Source organism: Cyanistes caeruleus, chromosome 16, assembly GCF_971803275.1.
Source record: "Cyanistes caeruleus chromosome 16, bCyaCae1.hap1.1, whole genome shotgun sequence".
NCBI classification, from domain to species: domain Eukaryota; kingdom Metazoa; phylum Chordata; class Aves; order Passeriformes; family Paridae; genus Cyanistes; species Cyanistes caeruleus.
This window is the reverse complement of record NC_141716.1, coordinates 4,602,081-4,625,855: the sequence shown is the minus strand read 5'-3', so window position 1 is coordinate 4,625,855 and position 23,775 is coordinate 4,602,081. Positions and strand designations below refer to the sequence as shown.

General features: G+C 43.5%; 1 protein-coding gene across 3 annotated transcripts in view; it reads right to left on the bottom strand.

Moving 5' to 3' along the window:
• Nucleotides 1-23,775, bottom strand: part of CDH4 (cadherin 4) — a 410,156-nt gene that overhangs the window by 82,692 nt on the left and 303,689 nt on the right. For all 3 annotated transcript variants that reach the window (XM_086852847.1, XM_086852848.1, XM_086852849.1), the window contains 2 exons: nucleotides 10,839-10,994; nucleotides 2,560-2,704 (listed from right to left, as the gene is read on the bottom strand). In XM_086852847.1, the coding sequence (XP_086708973.1) occupies nucleotides 2,560-2,704; nucleotides 10,839-10,994 (301 nt within the window). The remainder of the gene's footprint in view (nucleotides 1-2,559; nucleotides 2,705-10,838; nucleotides 10,995-23,775) is intronic.

Genomic DNA, 23,775 nt, shown 5'->3' with positions numbered 1-23,775 from the left:
TTCCATGGGTAGAGCTCAAGCTCCAGATATCCTTTTTTATCTGTTTTTTTTTTAATTAAATCTGGACAAAGAGCCTTTGGCTGCTCGTTCTAGCTGCCCTCAGAGTCAGCATTTATTTGGGATACTCTATAACACCCTTCTCATCAGAGGTGTGCAAAATTAAGAACGTTGCAGATACTGTCGTAATCAAGTAATCCTGCATTTTTAATCACAGCCATTATAAATGGGCATATGGAAGATGTGAGAAATAACAATTGCATGGGATATCCAGGGAAGCATTTTCAGTCCTCAGGCATAGTTCAGCAGCACTGAGCAGAGGAAAATGAATGCTGAACTCCTGTAACATCTAACAAGATTTTTTTGGTTTGCTTGAAGCATGGATATTCACACATATGCAGATATATTTTCTAGATCCATATCTAACTTACTGTTGAATCACTACTGAAAAAATTTTGCTGTTACCTCAAAGAATATGCAGTGTCTTTCATTTCCCAACTGCTGCCAGAAATAATCGTGAATTCTGCTCACGTATTTCTTCTCTTGCAATGGCTAGTGTGTTATCCTAAATTGTTACAATATTCTGAGACATACTGAACTAATAAAAACTTTCTAAATATTTGCAAGATCTACGCTTAGCTAAATACATTGTCTCCACTTGTCTCTGCACAAAAGAGGGACTTAATTTTGAGGCAAAGAAGGAGGTATTCCCTTTAACTCCATGACCTCTCTATCACTTTCTCAAAGGCACAAGATCATGTTTCTTGCCAAGCACACGGAATAAGGGCCTCCGATACCCAAATTCCTAAGAGGCTGTACAAAAGCAAGGAAGAGAAATTCAATACTAATATAAACCTTTAAAAGAATACCAATTAAACAGGAAAGAGAGAGAAAAAAAAACCCCTGACAAATACATCAAAGACAAATGTAATTGCTTTTGAATAAAAACAGATTGCTTTCTACCTTCCTGCCTTAAAGGCAAGCGCTCCAGCTTGGGATAGAGAACACCAAAAAACACTGCTAGAAGCAGAGGCACAAGTATTTTGTAGGCAAAATTATCCTGTTCTGTTTAATAGCTCAAAGGCTTATCTGGATTTCAGACAAGAAGAGGATGCAATTTACTGCTTCTTTGACAGATGAGCAGAGCTACTTAAAACATTTGGGAACACTTTGAATATTGATCTGTCCTCGAATAAGATGTAAGAAATTTGATTTGCTATGGAAATGTTGTATCAATCTTCAAACCTTTATATGCCCCAAAGTGGCCTTCAAATGAAAGCTGGAAAAATTCTCTGGGAAGATGTCATTAGAGCCACCAGCTCAGGGACTTCTCACACTCCCTCCTCCAAGCAGGACCAGGGTCAGGACTTTGAAGCTGGGACATCACCACCCAAAGGAATCAGAAAGCGAGCTGTACCTATTCTTTGCTCAGAAATAATGTCACGTTCTGTCCCCCACAGCTGCCCATCCCTCACAGTGCTGGAAGACAATCAATCACGACTGTGAATCACCTTGTTAAAAACAGTGCCCACCGGAGACTTCCCTCTCACACCTCCGGCAGTGGAGCTGTGATAAATGTCTGCTGACACACACCAAAGTCACGGGGTATTTAACCCCTCAGCTGGCAAATAACCAAGGAGAGAATCCAGGAAAAAACTCCCTCTGATATCAGGAGACTTCCAATTGTACTGGTGACACACAACAATTTATGTTTAAAGAATGGACACATTCATTTTAGTTATACTCAGCAATGAGCTAAACCAACCCTGCTCCCATATTGGAGACTGCAGGGTTACACCACACCTAAGTAACAAATCAACAATAGAGTTGGAAAGAGAACATTAAAGATCTTTATAGCTCTGTTTTTTCCAAGCATATAAATGTGCTCATGTAAAAATCATCATTTTTCCCCATACAACTTACACACTCACTGATTTTTTACCCATTTATTTCCTGAAATTCTTCAAAAACTTCAGATATTCAACTTCCCCATTGTACCCTTTGTTGGAAAAGTCTCTGGGGACAGAGGATGAGCCTGCAATTTCAATGCAAATATTCCCACTTCTGCAGGTTTGCACCAGGTCCCAAGTAAGAAAGTGTTTTCTTGAGACAGAGCCTTCTTTGGAGTCTGACTGGATGCCAGATATTGAGCTGGCAAATGACTGAATTAAATATCAAGGAGGAGGATATTGAGCATTTGAGACACAGGGTCAGTGAAAGGCCACTGCCAGGCTGGCTTTCAGTGCTCTGTAATTAGAGTAACAGCCCTGTACGTGTGCAATGAGTGCATGAGACTGGTGTGACTGAGCATTACTCTACAAAACTGCTGCTTTTACAAATTCCACAGCCACCAGGGAACACCAGGATCCAGGTTCCCTCCATCCCAAGTCTGCACTTTCTCCTCACCCAGAAAAGAGACACCAGATTGTTCCAACCTCCATCAGTCTTACACCAAGAGCAAACTTCTCCCTCATCCACTGCACTCCCAGCAGAGCCCAAGCCACCAGAGCAGATCAGTGGCTGAAAATCTGTGAAACTTTGAGACTTTTTTTTCAACTGTACCTGGTTTAGAGCCTTCGTCAACAGATCCATTATAGACTTGGTTGATGAACTCGGGCCTGTTGTCATTCATATCAATCACATAGATGTAAAGGTCAATAGGATTCTCCACCTTGTTTCCATTCATATCCACGGCATGAGCCCGGAGCTGGGAATGAGCAGAATGAAAGCACAAGATCAGCAGCTGGATTTGTTGCAGATTGATAGACTGTTTTGCAAGGATTGACTTTACATCATAAATACTTTCTCAAAATTGAATGGAGCCAGTATTTAATTCCAGCAGAAAGCACTGACATGGTTTCCATCTACACTCGATTCACAGACAGTTTTTCAGAGCTTAATAGAATATTGAAATAATATTTTAAACAGTGATTGTCAGTGGAAACACTTCAACTCTGGTGTAGTGATGCTATCCTATCCCCTTCGCAGCTCACAGACCGCTCTATTTTAATTTTTAAGACATATTGAACCTTGTCTGACAATCTGAAAAGCAAATTTTGCTCAGTTCCAAATAAAGTGAGGAAATTATTTTGCGTGGGAGGTTTCTTATGGGAACCTGCAGCATTTCACACCCATAATACTTGGGATTAGTAAGTGAAGAGATTTCAGGATGATCTTAGTAATGTTTATTCTTTATTTAATCATGGTCTCCAGGAACAGCAACAGCTTCCCACCCCATTGCTCTGTGCACCAAAAGACATTTAAAAACTCCCTTTCCTTCAAATAATGGGAGCCCCCATGGCACTAAGAATGCAATTTCCTCAGGCTTGAATAAAATACCCAGTGCTGAGGCATTTCAATAACCAGAGCCACAGTGTTAAGCCCTCAGTTAAACTGAAACTGCAGCTTTATCTTATTAGCAATAACCATCAGTAATAATGCCCAGAAACAAGAGCATCTGTTTTCTGAACAAAAGAGACAGATACAGCATGTCAAAATGAGTAATTAATAAAACAAAGCAATCACAATAGTCTGGAACAATCAGTAACCAGGTGAAAAAAATGGATAGCTTTCTCATTAAAGGGAACAGATGGCTACTCTAAATGGTGTGTGGCTGAACGCGCTGCCGATGCCGGCGTCGGGAGAACTCCAACAGCGAGGGAAGAGCTGCACGGCCCCCGACCCGGCTGCCAGTGGGGAGGCACTGCCTGCCTGTGAGTGCTGCAGATTTTGGCCACCATCCCTCTTCATTTCAGCCCCTGTGAGCACTGCTGATCCTCCACCCTGCCACGAGAGCTGGGGACGGCACTCGGGATGGCCGCGTGACATCCCACAGGGCTGGTTGGCTGAGGAACCGAGGCTTCAGAGGATGCCAGCTCCACAGAGTCACAGAATCACACAATGGGCTGGAAAAACCTCAAAGCTCATCTAGCTCCAACCCTCTGTCACAGACAGGGAACCTTCCACTGGACCAGGTTGCTCCAAGCTCCATCCAACCTGTGCTTGAACACCTGCAGGGATGGGGCAGCCACAGCTTCTCTGGGCAACCTGCTCGTGCCAGGGCTGGCTGGAGAGTGGGGCTGAAGGACAGGGGACACACCAGCCTGTGCCATCCAGCGGGATGGAGGCCTCTGGTCCCTCCCAGCAGTTCCCTACACCATCAGGCTGCTCGGGGAGTCAGAGCTGACGTGACAGGGAGGTCTCCAGCTCCTCTGATGCATGACAAATAAATCTGCTAATTGCATTAGCCCTGGTTCCTGCCTTTCACTCTGACTGTGCTGGTGATTGATACAACTTTCCCCTTCATGTATGGTGCTCAGAAGTCCCGAGCTTAACAAAAGGAACTGCACACCATTAGGATGGGCTGGATTAACGTTTAATCAAGCAAAGAGAACAAACTGCCACCTGAAATGAGCTGGGAGAAAAACACTTTTTTTTTTTTAAAAAAAAGGAAATTAAGCGTCACGTTCTCTTTAAAGCCTGAAGAAGTCCAGCTTTGCTTTCAATGCAGGGTGTACCATTTGTGTTTCATGACTTGCAATGCTCTTAATATCTACATTTCTTTCCTACATAGGAACTGCTTTGGCTCCCACCTGTTGAGCTATCCTTCATCATGTCAGATGTAGCAATTCAATAACTTTACAGTCAGAGGTCAGACTGTCTTTGAAAAAAAGTAATTCAGAGCTAAAATTAAAGTTATTATCTTCAAACTGAGGCAGCACTGGGCTCTCTCTTACAGCATTTCCAGCAGCGGAAATGGTTCCATTCAGAGATAAAGCAGAGAGCAAAGCTGGTATCTCCCCCCTCAGATCTGACTCTCCCCCTGCAAATTTTTAATTACATTCGATGGCTTTTGTTTGAAATCTCCAGGAGTAAGGGATTTCTCAGCAATGCACATCTATCTGCTTGTTGCACTCACTGAGCACATGTACCCATCAGCGCGTTACTGACTGCACTCAAGGCAAAAATAATTCAATAAGCAAGACTGCAGGAATCTCATCAAACCTGTGGTGACATGCTCAAGTGTCCCGAGCCCAGCACCAGCTCTGGGCTAAGCTTTGGGAGGCAGGGCTGTGCTGGGCATGCTGGTGTGGTCACTGGTGTCCTGACTCAGGAACATGGAACCCTCTCTCCTGCTCCTTTCTGCGGCCTGGCTTCAGTGAACACTTCTACTCTTCTCCCTTTGTGCTTGTTTGCATTTGTTTTCTCTGCCCGTATTCCCTGAACAACTCTCATGTGCCAACGCCTCCATATCTCCCACAACATGTTGGTTCTCTGTGGTCAGTGCCAGATGTGGCAGAGGGAGAAGGGAGACCTGAGCCAGAGGGTTGAATTTCAACTCAATGGGAGCTCTTCCTGCTAAAAACTAATCCTTGTTAGGAGAAAATTCCTCATTAGAGACCTCAGCAGAGAGAACCAAGGAAGGAGGGACTCCAGGGGGTCAATCTGTCTGCAGGGAAATTGGCTGGATCTCCAAGGCAGATATATACTACATTTCCCTTCCTTAATTCATCTTCTCCCTCATTCTCTTGTCCTACTTTAGGTATTCATGAGGCATCCTCAAGCTGGACAGCACACTTGTTCTGGAGCCACTCCTCAATGGCCAAGGTGCAGCTCATTTCTGTGAGACACAGCTGGAGCCCACGTGGTGCTCCGTGGCCACCTGTGACCAAGCCACCTCTGCCACCTCTATTTTGATGGTGGAGTGATGGAGGAGATGAAAAGCAAATGCATGGGAGTGCTTTTACTTTGGTGGTTGAGCTCCACCAGACACACACATCATTCTGAGCTGGAAAACACACCAGTGGAAGGTCAGGGGACACCACCACAGGACACATGCCAGACATGGGGCATGCACAAGTATTCAAATGGGAGCTGGTGGGTGGCTGAAGAGACAGTTAAGAAACATTTATAAAGTTAGTTTGAAATATTTACATTTTCCCCAAGAGGGAGAACATGACAGGAGTGAAGAAGGAATAAAATCAAATGAAATACCTTGCAAAGGATTCTGAAAAATTAATACATGTAGCAAACTAATCTCTAGCTGATGCATCACTCTGCTGTACCAGCCAAGGAGCTGGCTCGATATTCTTTAACAAATATTGTTTAAAAGTGTGACAATTATTGCTATCATATTCAGCAGCAGCTACCATAGGTCTCTGAGGTTTTCCTACTGACAGCTTCCAGTGTAAATGTAGCTGTTGGCATACAAATGATTTGGTATCATGATTATTGATTACACTGGAGGCTGGTGGTATCTGAAGGTAGTTAGTCAAAGTCAACACAGTGAATTGTGTTAAATATGAATATTACTTAGGCACTAATACTACTAATACAAATATACATTATCAGTCAGTGACAGAGCCTTTAAGCAATAAGCATACAATGTCATGCCTAATTTGTGTGCTCTTAATTGTGATTAAAAGTTCAATTTAGAGCATTGTGACACAAATGGCTGGCATTATTCAACATAGTTCAAAATACTGGAATTAGCTCTTGTATCCCTTAATTTGTAGTAAAATTGTTTTGTTCCTTTGCATTTGAAACAACTCTGTCAGTCTATAACCCACCTGTTCTGCTCCAGCCATTGCTCAGGGAGTATTTCATCAGCCTGATGCTGACAGTGCACACATGTGTCTGGAACTGGATTAGGACTTGCTTCAAAGTTTCCCTATAATGCATATTACTTGAGTATCATAAGCAATGATTACTTACTGACATGTTTATGCTGATGTCTTTTGAAAACAGAGCTTGAAAAACGTCTTGGAAAACTAAGCTACCAATTTTCTATCCCTTGTACTTGCCAGGCCTAACTGCAGCTTAATATGAAACTGGTGTCTGGATCAGAAAAGACATCCAGAGCCACTAATTCTGTCAGCAGCACAAACGGGACTTGGGGAGCGCAGCTAAATAAGGCCAAGAGAACTCATGCATATTAAATAATACTACCTGCTGAAACTTACTTGGCATGCAGTGAACATTTTAGGGGCTGACTGCAAGGGGAGATGCAGCACGTGCCTGCCACAGTGAGATGGCAGAGAAATGTGGGGAATGTGTCCCATGGTTGTGTGTCCCAGGGCTGTGTGCCCCATGGCTGTGTGTCCCATAGATGTGTGTCCCAGGGCTGTGTGTCCCAGGGCTGTGTGTCCCAGGGCTATGTGTCCCAGGGCTGTGTGTCCCATAGATGTGTGTCCCATAGATGTGTGTCCCATGGCTGTGTGTCCCAGGGCTGTGTGTCCCAGGGCTGTGTGTCCCAGGGCTATGTGTCCCAGGGCTGTGTGTCCCATAGATGTGTGTCCCATAGATGTGTGTCCCAGGGCTGTGTGTCCCAGGGCTGTGTGTCCCATAGATGTGTGTCCCAGGGCTGTGTGTCCCATGGCACTAATAATGCCAGGGTGGCTCCCAGGGCATCACTCAGGTCATCACTGCCACCTGTGCAGTTCCACACCACAACCTGGGGTTGGTTAAGTGGCTGCAGAGCCCTTTTCATTTTCCTCTGCTCGTATTTTCAGCTGACTCTGAGTCTGGGATGTCTGCGAGGCCCCTGGAGGGTTTGTGCTCTGGTTTGGAGTGCTGACAAAAACAGATGAGGCCAAAATACAGCTGAAGTTGCAATCACTGGGAGTGCCAGCTCACACAGCACCTGGGCAGGCCCTGGGAGTCCCAGAGGCACATACATCTTTACATACCTCAAGCTCCAAATGATCCTTCCTAAAAGTTCAAGAATGATCACAAAAACAGGGGAAGTTCTGCTGCAGAACTCCTGATCTAATTAGAAAAAAATCTGTTTCACCTTAGGGAATGAGGCAGGTTTCATCAGACAAATGGCTTGCTGAATGCAATACTGGTGTTAAAACACTAGTATTTTAAAAATGGTAGTCCTGAAGCAATACAGATAATTATGCATAAGAAAATATGTGTTGAAAATGTGGGAGTTAATGAAACAGAACTCTTATATGTAGCCTCAGAAACACTTGCAAATTATTGTTCTTTCTTTTATAATTAGTTTTTAGATTACCTGGGAACAAAAGCAGCAAGGACAACACTTGAGAGTGACAGAGATGCTGGAAAGACTCTGTTCTGTTTGGAGCTGCAGAAACCTGAAGCTGTGTAAATGCACCCACCTTCAGCAGGAGCACAAGGCTGCATCAGGCACAGAGATCGTGTCCTGTTGGGTCAGAGGGACCCAGGGTGGTGCCTTGCACTCTCCATCCCAGCTGAAGAGCAAAGCTACTAATTCAAGGTAAAGGAAACTACAGCAGATCTCAAATTTAAAGGTGGTCAATCTCTCCAGTTCACATCCAAGCCTAGACCTCAGTCACTGCTCTTCCAGCATTCAGTTCAAACCTAGCTCCATGTTGCCTTTCCTATCAGTTAGAGACTGGGCTCGATGAAGTGCCATAAATTCACTGACTTCATCAAACCCTCCACTAGCCAAGACTTTGGACTTCATCTTTTTTCTGGAAATTGGACAGACTTTTTCTGATTTCCAGCACTGTTCACTCGTACTGTAAGTTTCTGCTCCAGTGTTTGGGTCATTGCTTTGTGCATGGTGTATTTATAAAGGCTTTGTAAAGGGTTTGTAAATGAACAACTGATGGTTCAAGAAATCATCAATCCATTGCTCCTGAGGATGAAGGATCTAAAGGTCATTTACAGACACAACTTAAAATGTTCTTCATCACCTTCTACTGTTCTCTTAACAAAGATTTTTCTATCATTCAGTATTCCTGTCTATAAGGTCTCATAACATCCTTATCAGTTATTCTCTCTATAAAATACTTCTTCCTGTAACCTTCAGAGTATGAATATGCTTATTTACATATGGATGCCACTAGTTCAAGGTTTCTGAGAGGAACAGAAAAGGCTGGAAATCCTGTGGTATGTACAAGGCAGACTCATCCCTTCACCTTTGACAAGGCAAGAATTCAATTTGCTGAATTCACTGTGACTGGTAGATTCAGTTTGTTTTTAAGGAGCACAGGGTTTCTTATGATGGAGGACAAAATCTGTTTCATCTCATGTTTTTGACTGTGAGTGTCTGATCGCAGACATCACAGCGGCTCCATCAAAAGTCTTAACTTTTTTATTATTGACTAGACTGTTATAATAACCTGGCACTGCTGAAACAATATCAACAATGCTGAGATGACACACACTTTCTATCAAATATTTTTTTCTCCAAAACAGCCTCTCTTCATATTTTCCTAGGCACAACAAACAAAATAATTGTTCTTGTTCACAGAGGATAAAATAATTTTTCTTCAGATCTCCTTTTACCCAGGGGAAATCTCTTTTTCCACCCAACTAAAGAGGTAATCTATTTTCTTTATCCTTCCACCCCAGCCCAGAAGCTGTGTCAACATGGTTAACTGGATACCTGATAAAGCTGACAGAATGTGCATCTCTGATGGCGCAGTTTGGGATGTGGTGTCAGTGGAAGTGACCCGTGAGCTCTGCTGACATTACAGCATCCCTGGGAAGGGCTATTACCATGCCAGGAGATGGGGCTAAGGCTGATAGCAATCCATGAAACAACTTTTCACAACCACTCCAGGAGACTACTAGAGCACAGATGCAGGAAATGTTTGAAATTTTGCACGGCTATCATGCAAGGGGCAATCTATTCTTTTAGCAATTTGTGGGACTGGAGCTGCTGTGCAATTCCACTGCGCAATACAGGAGCTGGGATTTGTATCAAAACATAGCAATCAATTACACTGTGAGCATTCTGCAGGTAGAGCATTTTATGAACTAGGATAGCATGAGGCACCATCACTTTTGAGTGTAATTAATCTTAATTAATTTCCTGATATTTAATATTAACCTATCTGTGTATTTAAAAACCTATCTGACACACCCCCATCATACTGCCTGAACATCTCCTGGTGAATTAAAATGAAAAATGACTATAGCAATTATTGCATGTTTAGATGCAGTAATGATTCTTAAATTAGTAATTTCCCAAGACATGCTAATGTAGTGACTGGCTTCTCATGGTTTTGGGTGGTTCAGTCTACACATAAATTTGCATGGATTTAACAAGCAGTGTGAAGTTGCACCATTTTAAACAAATGACTCTGTGTCTGAAAGAGAAATCAGTTTATCTCCACTTTCATATAATCACAGAATTGTTTAGGTTGGAAAAGCCCTCTCAGATCAAGTCCAACTGTTCCCCCAGCAATGCCAAGCTTGTCACTCAACCGTGTCCCCAAGTGCCACATCTACATGGCTTTTAAATCTCTCTGGGGATGGTAACTTCACCACTGCCCTGTGCCAGAGCTGGACAACTCTTTGGGTGAACAAACCTTTCCTGATACCCAACCTAACTCTCTCCTGACACAACCTGAGGCCATTTCCCCTAGTTCTGTCACTTGTTACCTGTGAGAAGAGACTGACCCCTGTGTGGCTACAACCTCTTTCCAGGTACTCATAGAGTGACAAGGTCTTCCCTGAGCCTCCTCTTCTCCAGGCTGAGCCCCCACAGCTCCTTCAGCTCATCAAACTCACTGCCTCTCCCCTTCCCTGGCTCCACTGCCCTTCCCTAGACATGTCCAATGTTTTTCTTGTGGTGAGGGGCCCAAAACTGTCCCCAGATTTCAGGTGTGGCCTCACCAGTGCCCAGCACAGGGGGACAATCACTGTCCTGGTCCTGCTGGCCACCCTACTGCTGATACAGGCCAGGTTCCACTGGCCTTCCTGGGCACACACTGCCTCACGTTCAGCTGCCACCAAGCAGCACTCTGCATTGGTTTGGCTGATTTAACGTATCCCTTCTTGGACCCAGCAATTCCACTCTGAGCTTGTGGGCCCAGCTGAAAGTCAGGATGTTTGATGCTCACGTGGTAGGAAGCTCTTTCTTCCCTGTCCATCGGGCGTGTCACGTACATCCTGCCAGACACAGGGTCGATGTTGAAGACCTCCATGGGCGGCTGGTCGGCTCCCACTCCCGTGATGCTGTATCTGATATGGATCTCTTTGTCCTTATCGGAACGGATCTGCGGGAAACAACAGAGACAAGAATCCCTAAGTTCTGCACAAAAGCCATACAGATGTTTGAACAGCTTTAAAGATCTGAGCCTGAAGGCTGCAGAGATGTAATACCACTGTCAGTCCTGACAAGGGAGCTGAACGCCAACGATTTGGCAAAAAGCCATGAAAAGAACACTCCACTTAGTTTCAGCTATTTCGCTCCTCTTTAATTCATGAGAAATCATTAAAATTGTGACTTTTCAACTAAGATGTGGAAGAGCCTAAAATGCACAAACCCCACTGTTTACATATTACTGAAACCCTGGTCTCCTTAGTATCCAAAATTTTCAGCCATACCCAGAGTGTTCCGGCCATTAATCATTTCTGAAAATGCTGTCTGCAAGCTCCCCCAACGTATTCTCAGTCCCAGTGACTGTGCACATAAATACTCCCATGAAATTCAAAGAATGAGGCTGTTTGCTCCTCTTTGTCCAACCCTGCTGGCTTGAGAAGGCCAGGCTGGGAATGCACAGGGGATGTTATCATTTCATGTGATTATCTGTTGAGGAAAAGCATGTTTTGGACACTGTTTTTGAAAGCTCTTCCCTCCTGCACCTGGAGAACAACACCGCAATCTGACTACAGCACAGCAAGTTCCATGAACCTCGGATACAGAGCTGAGGAAAAAAAAGGGAGGTTAATATGTTGTCCTAGCAACCCTGACTATCTCTTTAAACACAAATTTAATTTTCTGATCAAATGCTGAAAGAAGTTCTTGCAACAGCATGACTGTTCCTGAAAGGAAGTGCAAGGTACAAATAAATTACCACCCCCCACACCATCACAAAGTGTCTTGGCACTGTAGAAAGCGATGTGCATAAATTTTTCCCTAGCAGGTCTATGAATACAACGAAGTAGTGGGAAGATAATAGAGCCCTCGTAGCTGAGTGCACGTTGGCATCTCTGCTACGGCAGCTGCACCCTTGGAGGGGCCTGAGCGAGCTTAGTGGGATTCTGTGTCCCTCAAACAGCCTCGATTTGGGGAGAGAAGGTCATTTCCCAAGGGAAGAGGAGGCTTTGCTTGTCAGGCAAAGGAACTGAGATGGGGCTGTGGGCTGCTCCACACTCCTCCCATATGTGACCTACTGCTATTCCTTCCTCTCCTGACACAGGAGGCTGACAAGACGCTGAACGTGTCGGTGCAGGGCAATATCAGATCCCCAGCTCCCAGAATGTCCTTTGATACCTTTGTCCAGATCATTACCAAGTTTGTGCACTGTTTTCTTTGTACTTCCCCCACCAAACTGTTGGCTCCAGCTAATGGCTAATCAAGTCAGTTATTACAGACACCGCCAGGATTGATCCGCACGGCATCCGCGCTGCTGGAGCTGCAGGTCAGGGAATAGACACAGTTCCATTTGTCTTCTCTCCAAAGGATTCACTGCTTGTTACACTGTTAGTATTGAGGAAAACTGATTGGACTTACACTGGTATAGCCACTTAAAGGAGGGCCTGGGGACACTGCAAGTGCCCTCATGCTGCACAGGAGGATTTGTCCAGCTTTATACGGGGCTAGTGGGTATTTGGAAGAGAGACCCAAGTAGGCAGCCACGAATCTGACTTTCATTAGTAAATCTGTGGGTGAGGAAGGGTATACTAAAATCAAGCATTGCTTGCACAACCGTGGTTTCAGTGACAGCAGCCAACTCACCAGTCTGATAGCTGAAGACCACAGTCCCCATTTTCAGAAGGTGAGCTCTGCCCTGCCAGAGGGAAGGGCTGGAAATAGAGCTGGTGGCAACATCTGTGCAGATGCACAGCTCACATCAGGGAGTTCCAGCTCCAACCCACTACATCCACATCTGGAGCCAGGCTAAAGGTAAGTGAAAACAGGAGGACACTGCTGGACCTCCAGCTTTGAGACAGGGTGAGGTTCCCACATTACAAATTAAAAAGGATGATGTGGAACACTGCTGTGTGTCTTTATCAGTGTGTGTATGCACAGCTCCAGACAAACTGTGATTTAAGTTTTCCCTTAAAAAAGGTGGAAAAAACCCCACAACAACCCAACAAAGCTATTTTGCACTTCTACCCAGCCCCAGCCTGTCCCAGATACGGCTGTGCTTGAGTACAAACACCAAAGAGCTAAGCAGGCACTCCAGGGAACCAAAATGGGAGCAGTTTTAACCCAAATCACAGAAGGGAAGAGCCTGTTAGTGGACATTTTTCTGCTCTATTTCCTGTTGCATATAGTACCCAGATCCCATTGTGATAGAAGCATTAGAAATGCATAGAGAGAGACAGAAACAGGGAAAAGGAGCCTGGATTTAAATACTCAGTGCTAAAGGCATTATATTTTATTTTTGGGAAATGCAGATAAACAGAAGCTCTCGAAGAAAGCTATGTACAGTTTAATAAAGTGCATGCTATAGGATGTCCTTGCAGCACTTTTATTAGCATTAATAGGGTCTAAGCTGTCTGTATGTAAATCATTGCAGATCTAGGAGATGAAATATATCATAAGAGCTACACGACTCACCCAATTATACTGAGAGAAATCCATGCTAATTACACTGCATTTAGCAAAACGAAGATTGGGGAAATATATTGCAAATATTCAGCAAAGACTCATTATTTGCTGTTAATTGCAATCATAGCACAAGGGTTTGCCTGCTACCTATACTTAAATCCATTTCCAGTAAAAATACAAGGGTGTGAAGTGTTCAGGAAAAAAATAATGCAAGAAGTAGCACTTGTCACAGAAAGTTGCAAAGACCATTGACAATGAGGCATAGTACATTTTACTACAGTGAGATATTTATCCCACACATACTTTTTATATTGGAACATATAATTTTAGCACTCTTAATGAGATTTAAAAAAAAAACCACAACGATTTTTTTCAGTAATCCTGTAACATTTTGACCAAAGGTTTCATTTGCTTAATTCCCAGGGTGCAATTTTGTAAATCTTGTTGAGAAGTTAAGACCATTATCTGAACACAATGCAAGGTTTACTTCTTTTGTTGAAACTGTTCCTGGAGCAGTTAAGAATAATAATAGTAATAACATTAATAATAACAACAACAATAATAATAATAATAACAATGATGATTATAAACCCCTCTCTATTCCCAAGGAGCTCAATAAATCAGGAGTAAAAACTACTGGTTGGGAGAATTTACTGGTTCAGAAGGGAGTTCATTTAGCCTGAGAAGTGTGAAGATGGTAACAGATCCATATGATAATCTTCTGACTGAAGAACATACACATGAATTTTCCTTTCATTTATCTCTCCTTTTATAATGCATTCAAGAGGTATGCAGGGCTCTGGGTTACAGAGCAGATGGCAGAGGGATGGTTTTCCTTAGCTGCATTTATACATTTTTTACTCGGAGAACCCTTGGAGCTTTGAGCTTCTCTGGTGCCTGGCATGATACAACTCTGCATATGATGATGTGAGCAGGATGAATGATGATGGCTGATGACTGTCATAAAAGGAATTTGCTTGCAAAGCAGCTTTATGCTCTAAAAAACCCCTCTGGGACGGAGCTTGGAGTGGATTGATACACTGGTGAGGGAAAATGCCCCAGATCAAAAAAGCAATTTATATTGGAAGATGCAATCCCTTGTTCCTATCCTACCTCATGAACACAGGTAGCATTTTCCGTGCAGGAATCCTCAGCAACCCTGACGGATACAAATGGACCATCTGGAACCTGTGGGATGAGCCACCAAAGCCCCAGAGGGAACGTGCAGCAGAGCCAGGCACCTCACTGGCGTTGCCTCCCTCTGCTTGGCTGTGGCCAGCAAGGACAGGGTGGCCTTGCAGCCCAGCAGTGAGAGGCTGGAGCTCCAATCATTGAGGCATCATCCAAAACACAGCAATGTTTGCAACTCAGAAGCAGAACATCTGGAATCTGGCTCAGCCCTTGTTTCTACAAAGCAATCCCAGAAACAGGAGAAATGGTGCAATTTCACAAGATGGGTATTTTCTACCGCAGGTTCAGATTTAATAACTAAAATGTTTGAAAGTGAACATTGCAACTCTTGAGACAATACAGAGCTAAGGCCTACCTCTGCAGCAAGGTCGCATTTAGACAGAAAAGCAGAGTTTGTAGCTCAGGATTGCATCCTGCTTTTTACAGCTAACATCTTAGGGCTCGTGCATCTCCATCAGGATTTACTGGGTAGCTAAACCATTCCCACAAATTCTATTGGTGAACAGAATTTCAAGCAGTGAGCTCCTGTAAGGTACCAGATTTTATCACTGGTTTTCTTCTGTTGATCCACACCCTTGTGCACTGCCTTTTCTTGCTGCAGGGGTTTGAATTCACAAGCCCCCCTCCCTTGTCCTGGCAGTGACAGGAGCCACCAGAGACCCTGCAGTGCTCCCATGCCAGGAGCAGGGCTGGTACAGAGCATGGAAAGCTGTGTGGTCAGCAGATTGGAGTGAGACCATAAATTATACAGTTTTTGGAGCACGACATTGCCAGAAAAAAAAAGTGTTCCAATGGAGGCTGCTTAGAGAGCAGCAAAGAAAATGCCTGGAGACTCAGGAAATGGAGTGTGTAAGCAAAAGCTGAACAAACAAGGACAACTGAACCTACAGAAAAGAAGATGTGATGGTAACAACAGTACTCCTGTACCTAATAAACCATATTTAGAGAATTTCATAAGGTGTCTGTGGTCTGGGTTCTGCCCATCCCTGCACTTGTGCCTGGAAATGTATCTGGAGAAAGCAAAGCAGGACATTTATCCTCAGTTATATTTTCCTTCCACAGAATGAACCAGAAAATAAATTTCCTTTGAAGTTCTTTGTCTTGCTCTACAACATATGGAGTCAAAAATGCCCTTCAAAAAACACTTAGTTTACCAAATCTCCCACAGAATAGTATGCAACATTTGCACTAACATGACCTGGGGATACTCAGACTTGATTTTTTTGTTTTATAAAACCCATTATAATTATTAATGAACACATAAAATAATGTAAATGATAAGCAGTAAGTGTCTTTTATTATTAAGCTCTTAGCTATTTTGCCCATTAAGAAAACCAAATTAAAATAATTGAAGATTATAATCTGTCATGCATTCAAAATGCTCCATAGAAATTCAGACAGGCAAACGTATTCAAAGCCTTTAAAAGAGCACACTTAAGAGTCAGTCTAAGCATTCCAGGATTGGCTCATTAATTTTAGTGGAAATATTTTAATTCAACTACTCTTACTGTTTATTGAAATCTTTGCTAAGGACTTATTTATTTTTAACTGAATTTGCAATATGTTTAGGACTCATTTGTATAAAAGTTCTTAACTCTTATTTCACAGTTGTTTTAGAAGCCAGTAAAGAGGCACATCTCTAGCCCTGTATTTCCAAACAAATTACTGCTTGTTGCTGAAAGAATCACATATGGTTTCAATAAAAAGATGCAAAAGTCAAGCAGAGAAAAATTAAGACAGATTTGGAGACCCAACCAGGTAAAGGTAACATTTAACTTCTGTCTCATTTTATCATACTTGCCAAAGATTCCAAGCTATGTCCTAGAAGGAAATTAAAAAAAAAACTAAGCCAAAACCCCAGAAGATCCTCTAAAACACTTTTGTCTTCAGAGAAAACTGTCTCTTCTGTGCCTTGCAAAGAGGCTACATGGCAAGGGCAGTTTGTATAAACCCAGAATTTTTCAGTAACTCTGGCCCTGGGTTTAACAGCAGCTTACCCTTAAGTGTTCATCCACCCCTGGACAAAATGACCATTGACTGAGCCAAGTGTCCATGGTGGTGGCATTTACAAAGAAGGTTAAGTAGGGGAAGACCTCTACTGGCAAAGAAAGAAGGGATGGAATCACACATTTTTATTTGGGGATTTCTTTCTATCCTCAACTTGGACTGATTTCATGTCACACATGATTTTCCAAAAATTTTGTATCTGGTCTCAGATAAAAAGAAGAGAAGTAAATCTTTCCAGTGTGAAACCCATCCTCCAGGAGACTTAAGTATACATCACATTTCCTGGAAGAACCACCAAGAGAAAGAGAGAACCAAAGACTACACCTAGACTAGAGACCAAATTTTCACACAGTTGAGATTCACTGCTGAGAGTTTGGGTTTCTTCCTCTTCTTTAAAATACAAATCCAAAGCCAAACTATTAAACATTCCCTTTGCTTCAATGGCTGGATCTTTCCCATGTCAGCTTAAATCTTCCAGCTGCAATCTGTGCAAAATGATTTCTAATGTTATTTATTTTGATGATAAGACAGAGCACAAGTAGTGCTCCAGAGAGATTAAAGCTGTCATTTAAGCCATTGATATAACTGATGATGCAGCCTGCATTAAAGAAACGAAGCTATGAGATGTTTGAACCCAGAAGAGAAGAACCTCTCCTGTGTGCCTGGCTTGTTCTGTGGTACCTGCAGAGGAGCCCATCCCTATCCAGCAATTCCCATCCAGCAATTCCCATCCAGCAATTCCCATCCAACCATTCCCATCCAGCCTTTCCCATCCAGCTCTCCTGCTCCTTACCAGGAGGATTTGCTTCCTCTGCACGCACCCTGTGTGTGCTTGGCTAAGGTGCTGCACCAAATGTTCAGCTGCTGACAGCTCCCAGCATTTCACAGGTCATTTGGCTTCCACACTGCTCCCTCTGTCCAAGGGCTCCTCTCCAGCCCTGCTGCTCCCTTCAGACCAATTACATCCACATGGACACACTCCTCTGGAGCCTTCCCTATGCCCACGGGTAGCTTTGGTAGTTTTCATTCCTCCTCTCACTTCCACATTTTTTTTGAAGTGTTTACCAGGATTTTCCTCCTCTACCTGGATGAAAATGTGGCACTGAGCAGATGGAGAACAGCATATCAATCAGGCTCAATAAGGAGCTGGTAATGCAATTGGAGAGAATTTCTGCCTGCAACTCTGGCCAGTAACTGTGTGTGACCCCACGCATAAGGATGAAATTGAACTTGTCAGACTCACGGTCTAATTCAAACCTACCATTATTCTGCTTGGGATAGAAGTGAAATAACAATCCTTTTGCCTAGGACACCAGATTCTCTACATGATGAGAGGACACATTACAAGCACAGAATACCTGGTGTGCAGCAGTGCATCCAGGCCAAGGATCTGCTGCAGCTTAATTCTACTTTCCTACCTGCTGAAACAGCAAAGAATCGATGTTTTAGCTTGAGTTGTCCTGACACAAAAAGACTGAGGTCTGCAAGGTTCATGTGGCCAGTCTGCTCTGTGTAACTCTGCAGATGGTCAAAGTTTCTGAGTGGTGACCTGGGACTGCCAGAAGCTCCTGCCAGGTCTCTGAAAAAACTCAGCAAACTGCAATTTGTTGCATGGTCTTTGTGATTAAATAATTAAGTAACTTTCATTACTCGCTATTATAAAGGTCAAAAAGCCAAGGTCCCCATATCAGGAACTGGGCAATGCTAATGGATCTTTCATATCTAACAGTAATTGATATAGCACAGTCATTTCTAAAGCAATATGTGCCTTTCTTCGGGCCTTTTGTAGCCTGAGAACTTCACTGTGGAAATGCTTCAGACTGTAGCAAGGCAAGAGAGAGGGAGGAGAGCAGCTCTGATGGGAAAAGAAGATTACAGAACACCTCCACGTGACCAACATCTTATCACTGCCAGAACCTTGATAGCAGAAGCAACAAAAGTAATTTTTACTACTCTTTCCCTTATCTCTCTTGCAAGAGAGCAGATTCTTCACTGCAGTGACTGAAGGCATCCCAGTGGAGCTGATGTGCTGCTATCAGGTGAATTTTGGCCCTGAAGAACTGAAGCTGGTTCATACTGTGCAAGATGCAAGGGGCTGATACTGCCTGACTGGGATTTGAACCAGATTGCACAAACCCTCCTCTGCTGCAGAGGATGCTCCATGACAAAAGGTGAGAGGAAATACCTCTGAGAGTTCAAAACTGTTCTTCCTCCTCTGACAGAGGAGTTGTGACAGGCAAGAGAAGATCATCCTTCAGAATCTATTTAAGAAGGGCTACCCACTGTTTCTCTGCAGAGGGTACCATCCTACAGCCCCTTCTTGCAGCTGACCCCTCTGCTGCCTGTGATGGCTATGCCTAAGTGAAGACAAAGTCAAGAAAAACAAATCATGGCAGTGGGAATTTGTCCTCATTTCTTTTTGAAGTGTGTCTCTCCTGAAGACTTATGTCATTACATAAAGCAAGCCTGGAAAAGAGAATCCAGCACCTTTCTGGGTAAAAGTGAGCAGGAAACACAAGTGCTCAGTGTGGAAGATAAATAAGGGTAGCAAATATTGACCTCCACAGGAGTAACCTGATCACTGTAAGTAATGATTGAGGCCCTCAGCTGGTATAAATCGGTGCAGACCCAGTAGCTTCAAACAGAGGCACACTAAGTTATTTCAGCTGAAAATCCAGCCCATGGCATTTGAAAATTTAGCTGCACAGCAGAAGAACAAGTGAAGAATGATCTTCAGTTGACCCACAGTGATTTACCACAAGCAGCATTCCTCTGGTAGGACAGTGAGCTCGGACACAGGGAACAAGCATTCAGGGGAGAACAAACACACTGGTGTCCTCAGGAAGAAAGTTTTTCCCAGAATCAAGGTATATAATTTGCCTTAGTGTGTGTGACCTTTGCTTCTGCAGTGAGCTCTGGCTTTCCCAGAGTCATGCATCAACTCCCAATGGCATGATGCCTACAGATATTACTGATCATGGAGAAGTAGTGCTGTGGCATGATTGTGAGTGCTGCTCTCAGCAAAAAAATAAAGCTTTTGGACCTGCCTTCAAATAGCTAACAATGGGAAACAACAATGAAACCCTCCAGTGTGTCTATTTTGGAGAACAAAATCTGCTGAGGCTTGTATTTGAGACACTACTTTGGGATGCTAACAGAGCAGGATTTAAAGCTCTGCAGCTCTCAAAGTCTCTCTAAAAAAGTTTAATTATAGGAAAAGCAAACCTATTTGTTTGCTGTGTAGGGTAGATTACGTGGCACAGCATATACATTAGTTATTTCAATGGTCAGTAAAAGGAAACACCAACGTGAGGAGCCAGGGTACCAAGTTCTCTCTGTGCACTGTGGGAGCAATGCTAAAAGACACCAGTGCAGGTCTAGATTGGATGATCCTGAAGGATCCTGTCCAACCTGAGATATTCTATGATTGTATGATTTATTGACCAGTGAACAAAGACAGTGTGAGATGTCTTTGTTTCTCGGACTCATCCTCTTTTGTTACACAGGCAAAATATTGAATCCTCCATAACTTTTCCCTGATGGCCAAATTTTGCCATGGATGCACACACATCCTTCCTTCCACAACAGCTCTGCTGGACACTCAAGAGCTGCATTTTTCCTTCAATAAACTTGCAGAGCAAGACACCACAAGAGCTCTGTGGTCAGGAATGCTCAGTAAGGTGACAGCAAACAGGCCGACGACATCAGGCACAGCTGGATCCAGCCCATGCCCACACGTACACATCTGGCGTGCAGGTGCACAGCTGCATGCAGGACACAGCAGTGCAGGACACACTGCCAGGCTCATGCCAGCACTCCCTCTCCCAGCCAGCTCTCCTGTGCCCTCCCATCACCTTCCTGCATCTCTTGCCTATGTTCAAGGCCCCCCAGCAGCTGCAGCTCCTGCACCAACACCCCAAGATCCAGGAGTACCTTTCCCCCTGGTGTGGGTGTCCTCACTCAAACCCCCATCGTTTGTGTAGATGTGCCTCATGCATCAGGGATGGGAGATTGCCTTCCAGGAAATTTCAAACCTGGCTGAACTCTGCTCACTTGGAATGAATTCACAGGGTTGGATTTTTTGGCAAGTTTTTCTCTTTCGTTAACTCAATTTCTGTGTGGGTTTGATCTGAGACCCCTGCTTGCTTTGACTTGAATTCATGTTAGACTTATCCATGTGACTTATTGATGTGCTTCCCATCCACACACTTTTAATGCATGAGGCAGACAGGCCAGCTTAAGGACATGGTGCCATAGATTTATAAAGAAAAAAAAAATAAAGCAAGCAGTAATTTCTGCCATGTTACAGAGCCTTTTCATATCTCACTTCCATTTATGGCACATTCTGGTTCTGGATTTATATCTCCAAAGCAAGTAACAGTTCTCAAAGATCACAAACACAAGCTTCTCACCCTCCAAAAACCCCAACAACAACAACAACTGCATTCAAGTCATCAAGGATTTTAGAGTCCAGACTGGTCTGGGATGTTTATTCTCAACTCTCCTTTTAACTGCAGACACTCTTGATAGACATACGAAATTTCTTGTTTAATTTTTTTTTCCCCCTGCAGTATTATTAATTGATAATTTAATTTTTGATCTGGTGAATTACATGCATTATATGAATTCACCATCAGTGAAATGACAAGTTTAGAGCAGAATAGTTTAGGTAAGCAGATTGTCAGTGCTTATGGCTGTAAGACATAATTATGTACAGCCAACTGTGTAACGCGCTTGAAAAAATTATAAGCCTAGACACAGAAATTAAAATTATTTCAAGATGAAGTTGTACAAATACAGCTGCAAAAAGCTGCAAAATCCTATTAATTTATGCCAACTGTAGTGGGTAGTGCAGGGGAGATCCAGCCCCCACCTCCCTGCCAAAGGAAGTTTAACACCCAGTGAATAAAGGGCTGGGTGTTTAAACAGAAGACTATTTCTGCTGTTCTTTATGTACTCATAAACTTGTGGGCATCAGCTGCTAACTTGATATGATGACTCCTCAGTGTGTCAGGGCAAACATTAAACGCTAAATTACCATATGTCAGCTCAGGGTGGTTAATAATTCTACTGCATCTTGGACAACTTGAAGGTTTTCCTGAAATTGCTGTCAAATCGAATCTTCCCTTCGATCAGTAAAGGAGCACAAGGAAATGCACCATCCGTGGTGCTGAAAAGAATAGATTAGCAAAATACTGTCAATGCAGCTGGCAGGGACAACAAACTGCATTCTCTTAGCTAGAGATGCCCAATAACCACATCAATACTTCCAGTGAGGGGACCTGCATGAGGAAAAGACGGTGTCTGTTCATCTCATACCTACTGCTCTGTTCTGGCTGCCACCAAAGCTCCCCTGACCCCGTGCTACCTGTGGATCTAACAGGCAGCAGGTAATTATGGGAACAATATTTGTCCTACACTGCTGAGTCTATCAATTGCAGCCAGAGGAATGAAATAGAGAACCACTGTGAGCATGGAGAACCCCTCCGACCTGCTGCTTGTTTCCCAAGCTGTGTAATAGAGATATTTCTGGCAATACTGAGGATCAGGACCAGCTGGGAACAGCCAAATCACGTAGGAAAAGCAGAAATCTGCACATTGGGCTTATTTAGAGGGGTACTACCCACCCCAGATCGTGCTGCTTCTGCCACTTTTACTTTCAGTCAAGCACAGCTACAACAAACACATGCTACTCCGGCAAGTAAAACAGACTGAAAGAGATGTTGCTTCCTCTGTGCATTTGACAGCATCAATGACACATTTCAAGATATTCAACTGTGGGAAATTGGGACCAGATCTCCAGTTCAACTGTGTTTCCTATCAAAACACCTTAAACCTAAATCAAATTATTCCTAGGTTTTCCTGAACATCTTACTATGGATATGCAGAATATCTGGCCATGGGCTCCTGTAGTGCAGCCACAGGATGCTCCAGCCTCTCTGTGAGCCCTGGAAAAGATTATTCCTTAACAAGTGTCAGAAAAGGTGGTGCCCTGCAGATGGCTTTGCTGAGCAGCACCCAGCCTGCTCCTCGCTCCCATGAGCAGCCCTCCAGGAGCAGGGCTGGGAATCCCTGCTCCAGTTTCTTTTTTTTGAAGCACTAATGAAATATCAGCTCTTACGACATCTCAGTGTTTTCTCCTGCTCCTTGATCTCTTCACTACATTCACTGTCATGTCAGATTTTATAGCTCAGTTGTGTCAGAAATATGTTCTCTGGCTCTTACAGATCCATCCCAGCCAGCACACACACCTTCCCACAGCCCTGCTGCAGCCTGGTGACAGCAGGAGTGGACCTGAAACACAGTGGTCCCCAACAACCTCTAAAACCATCGGCAGTGAGTAAGCAGAACCCATTTCTTATAGCACATTTTTTGATTTTCAGTAATTCAGGTCACTCCATCCAATACCCCATTGCTGATAGATTTAGTTGTAGCAGTTGTTCTCAGGCTGCAGGGCCCTCAGAAAGTGATGGGAAAGTTGCTGGTTGCTGGTAGCAGGAAATTGCCTTCATAATGCTTTCAATTTAAAAAAGTTGGTAATGACACAGGGAATAGGTCCTGTGGGAACCAGGAAGGTTGAAAATAATCCACCAGCAAAAGAATTGTGAACTGCCAGCTTTGGGCATTTAATTGGGATGGAATTACCGGTGATCTCCCTCCATCAATCCTGTGCACACTCCAGAGGTGATACTAAAAAGGAACACATTATTTTATGTCATTCAGGGGTAATTTTTTTGTTTGTTTGTTTGTTTTTGATCAGAGGAAATGAAAAGAAAATATTCTGCCACATACCCAAACCATGCAGCTGCTTTATAAGCCATGCCTTACTCTCTGAGCTGGTGTAAACCAGCACAGCTTCTTTAAGTTCAGCTTTGCACCCATTTCCAGTGGCTGCCACGCTGACCCAGTATTTCTGTGGTGATTGGAGCGGGATATTGCTTCATGTTTATTTCCAGGAAAGCTCAAAGTTGGCTCTTGTGCCTTTGAGGAGCTGGATGTATGTGGGGAAATGATGTTTCTTCAAATTCTAAATCTTCAGGGCTTTTTCTTTCTTTTTTTTTTTTCTTTTTCCTTTTTAA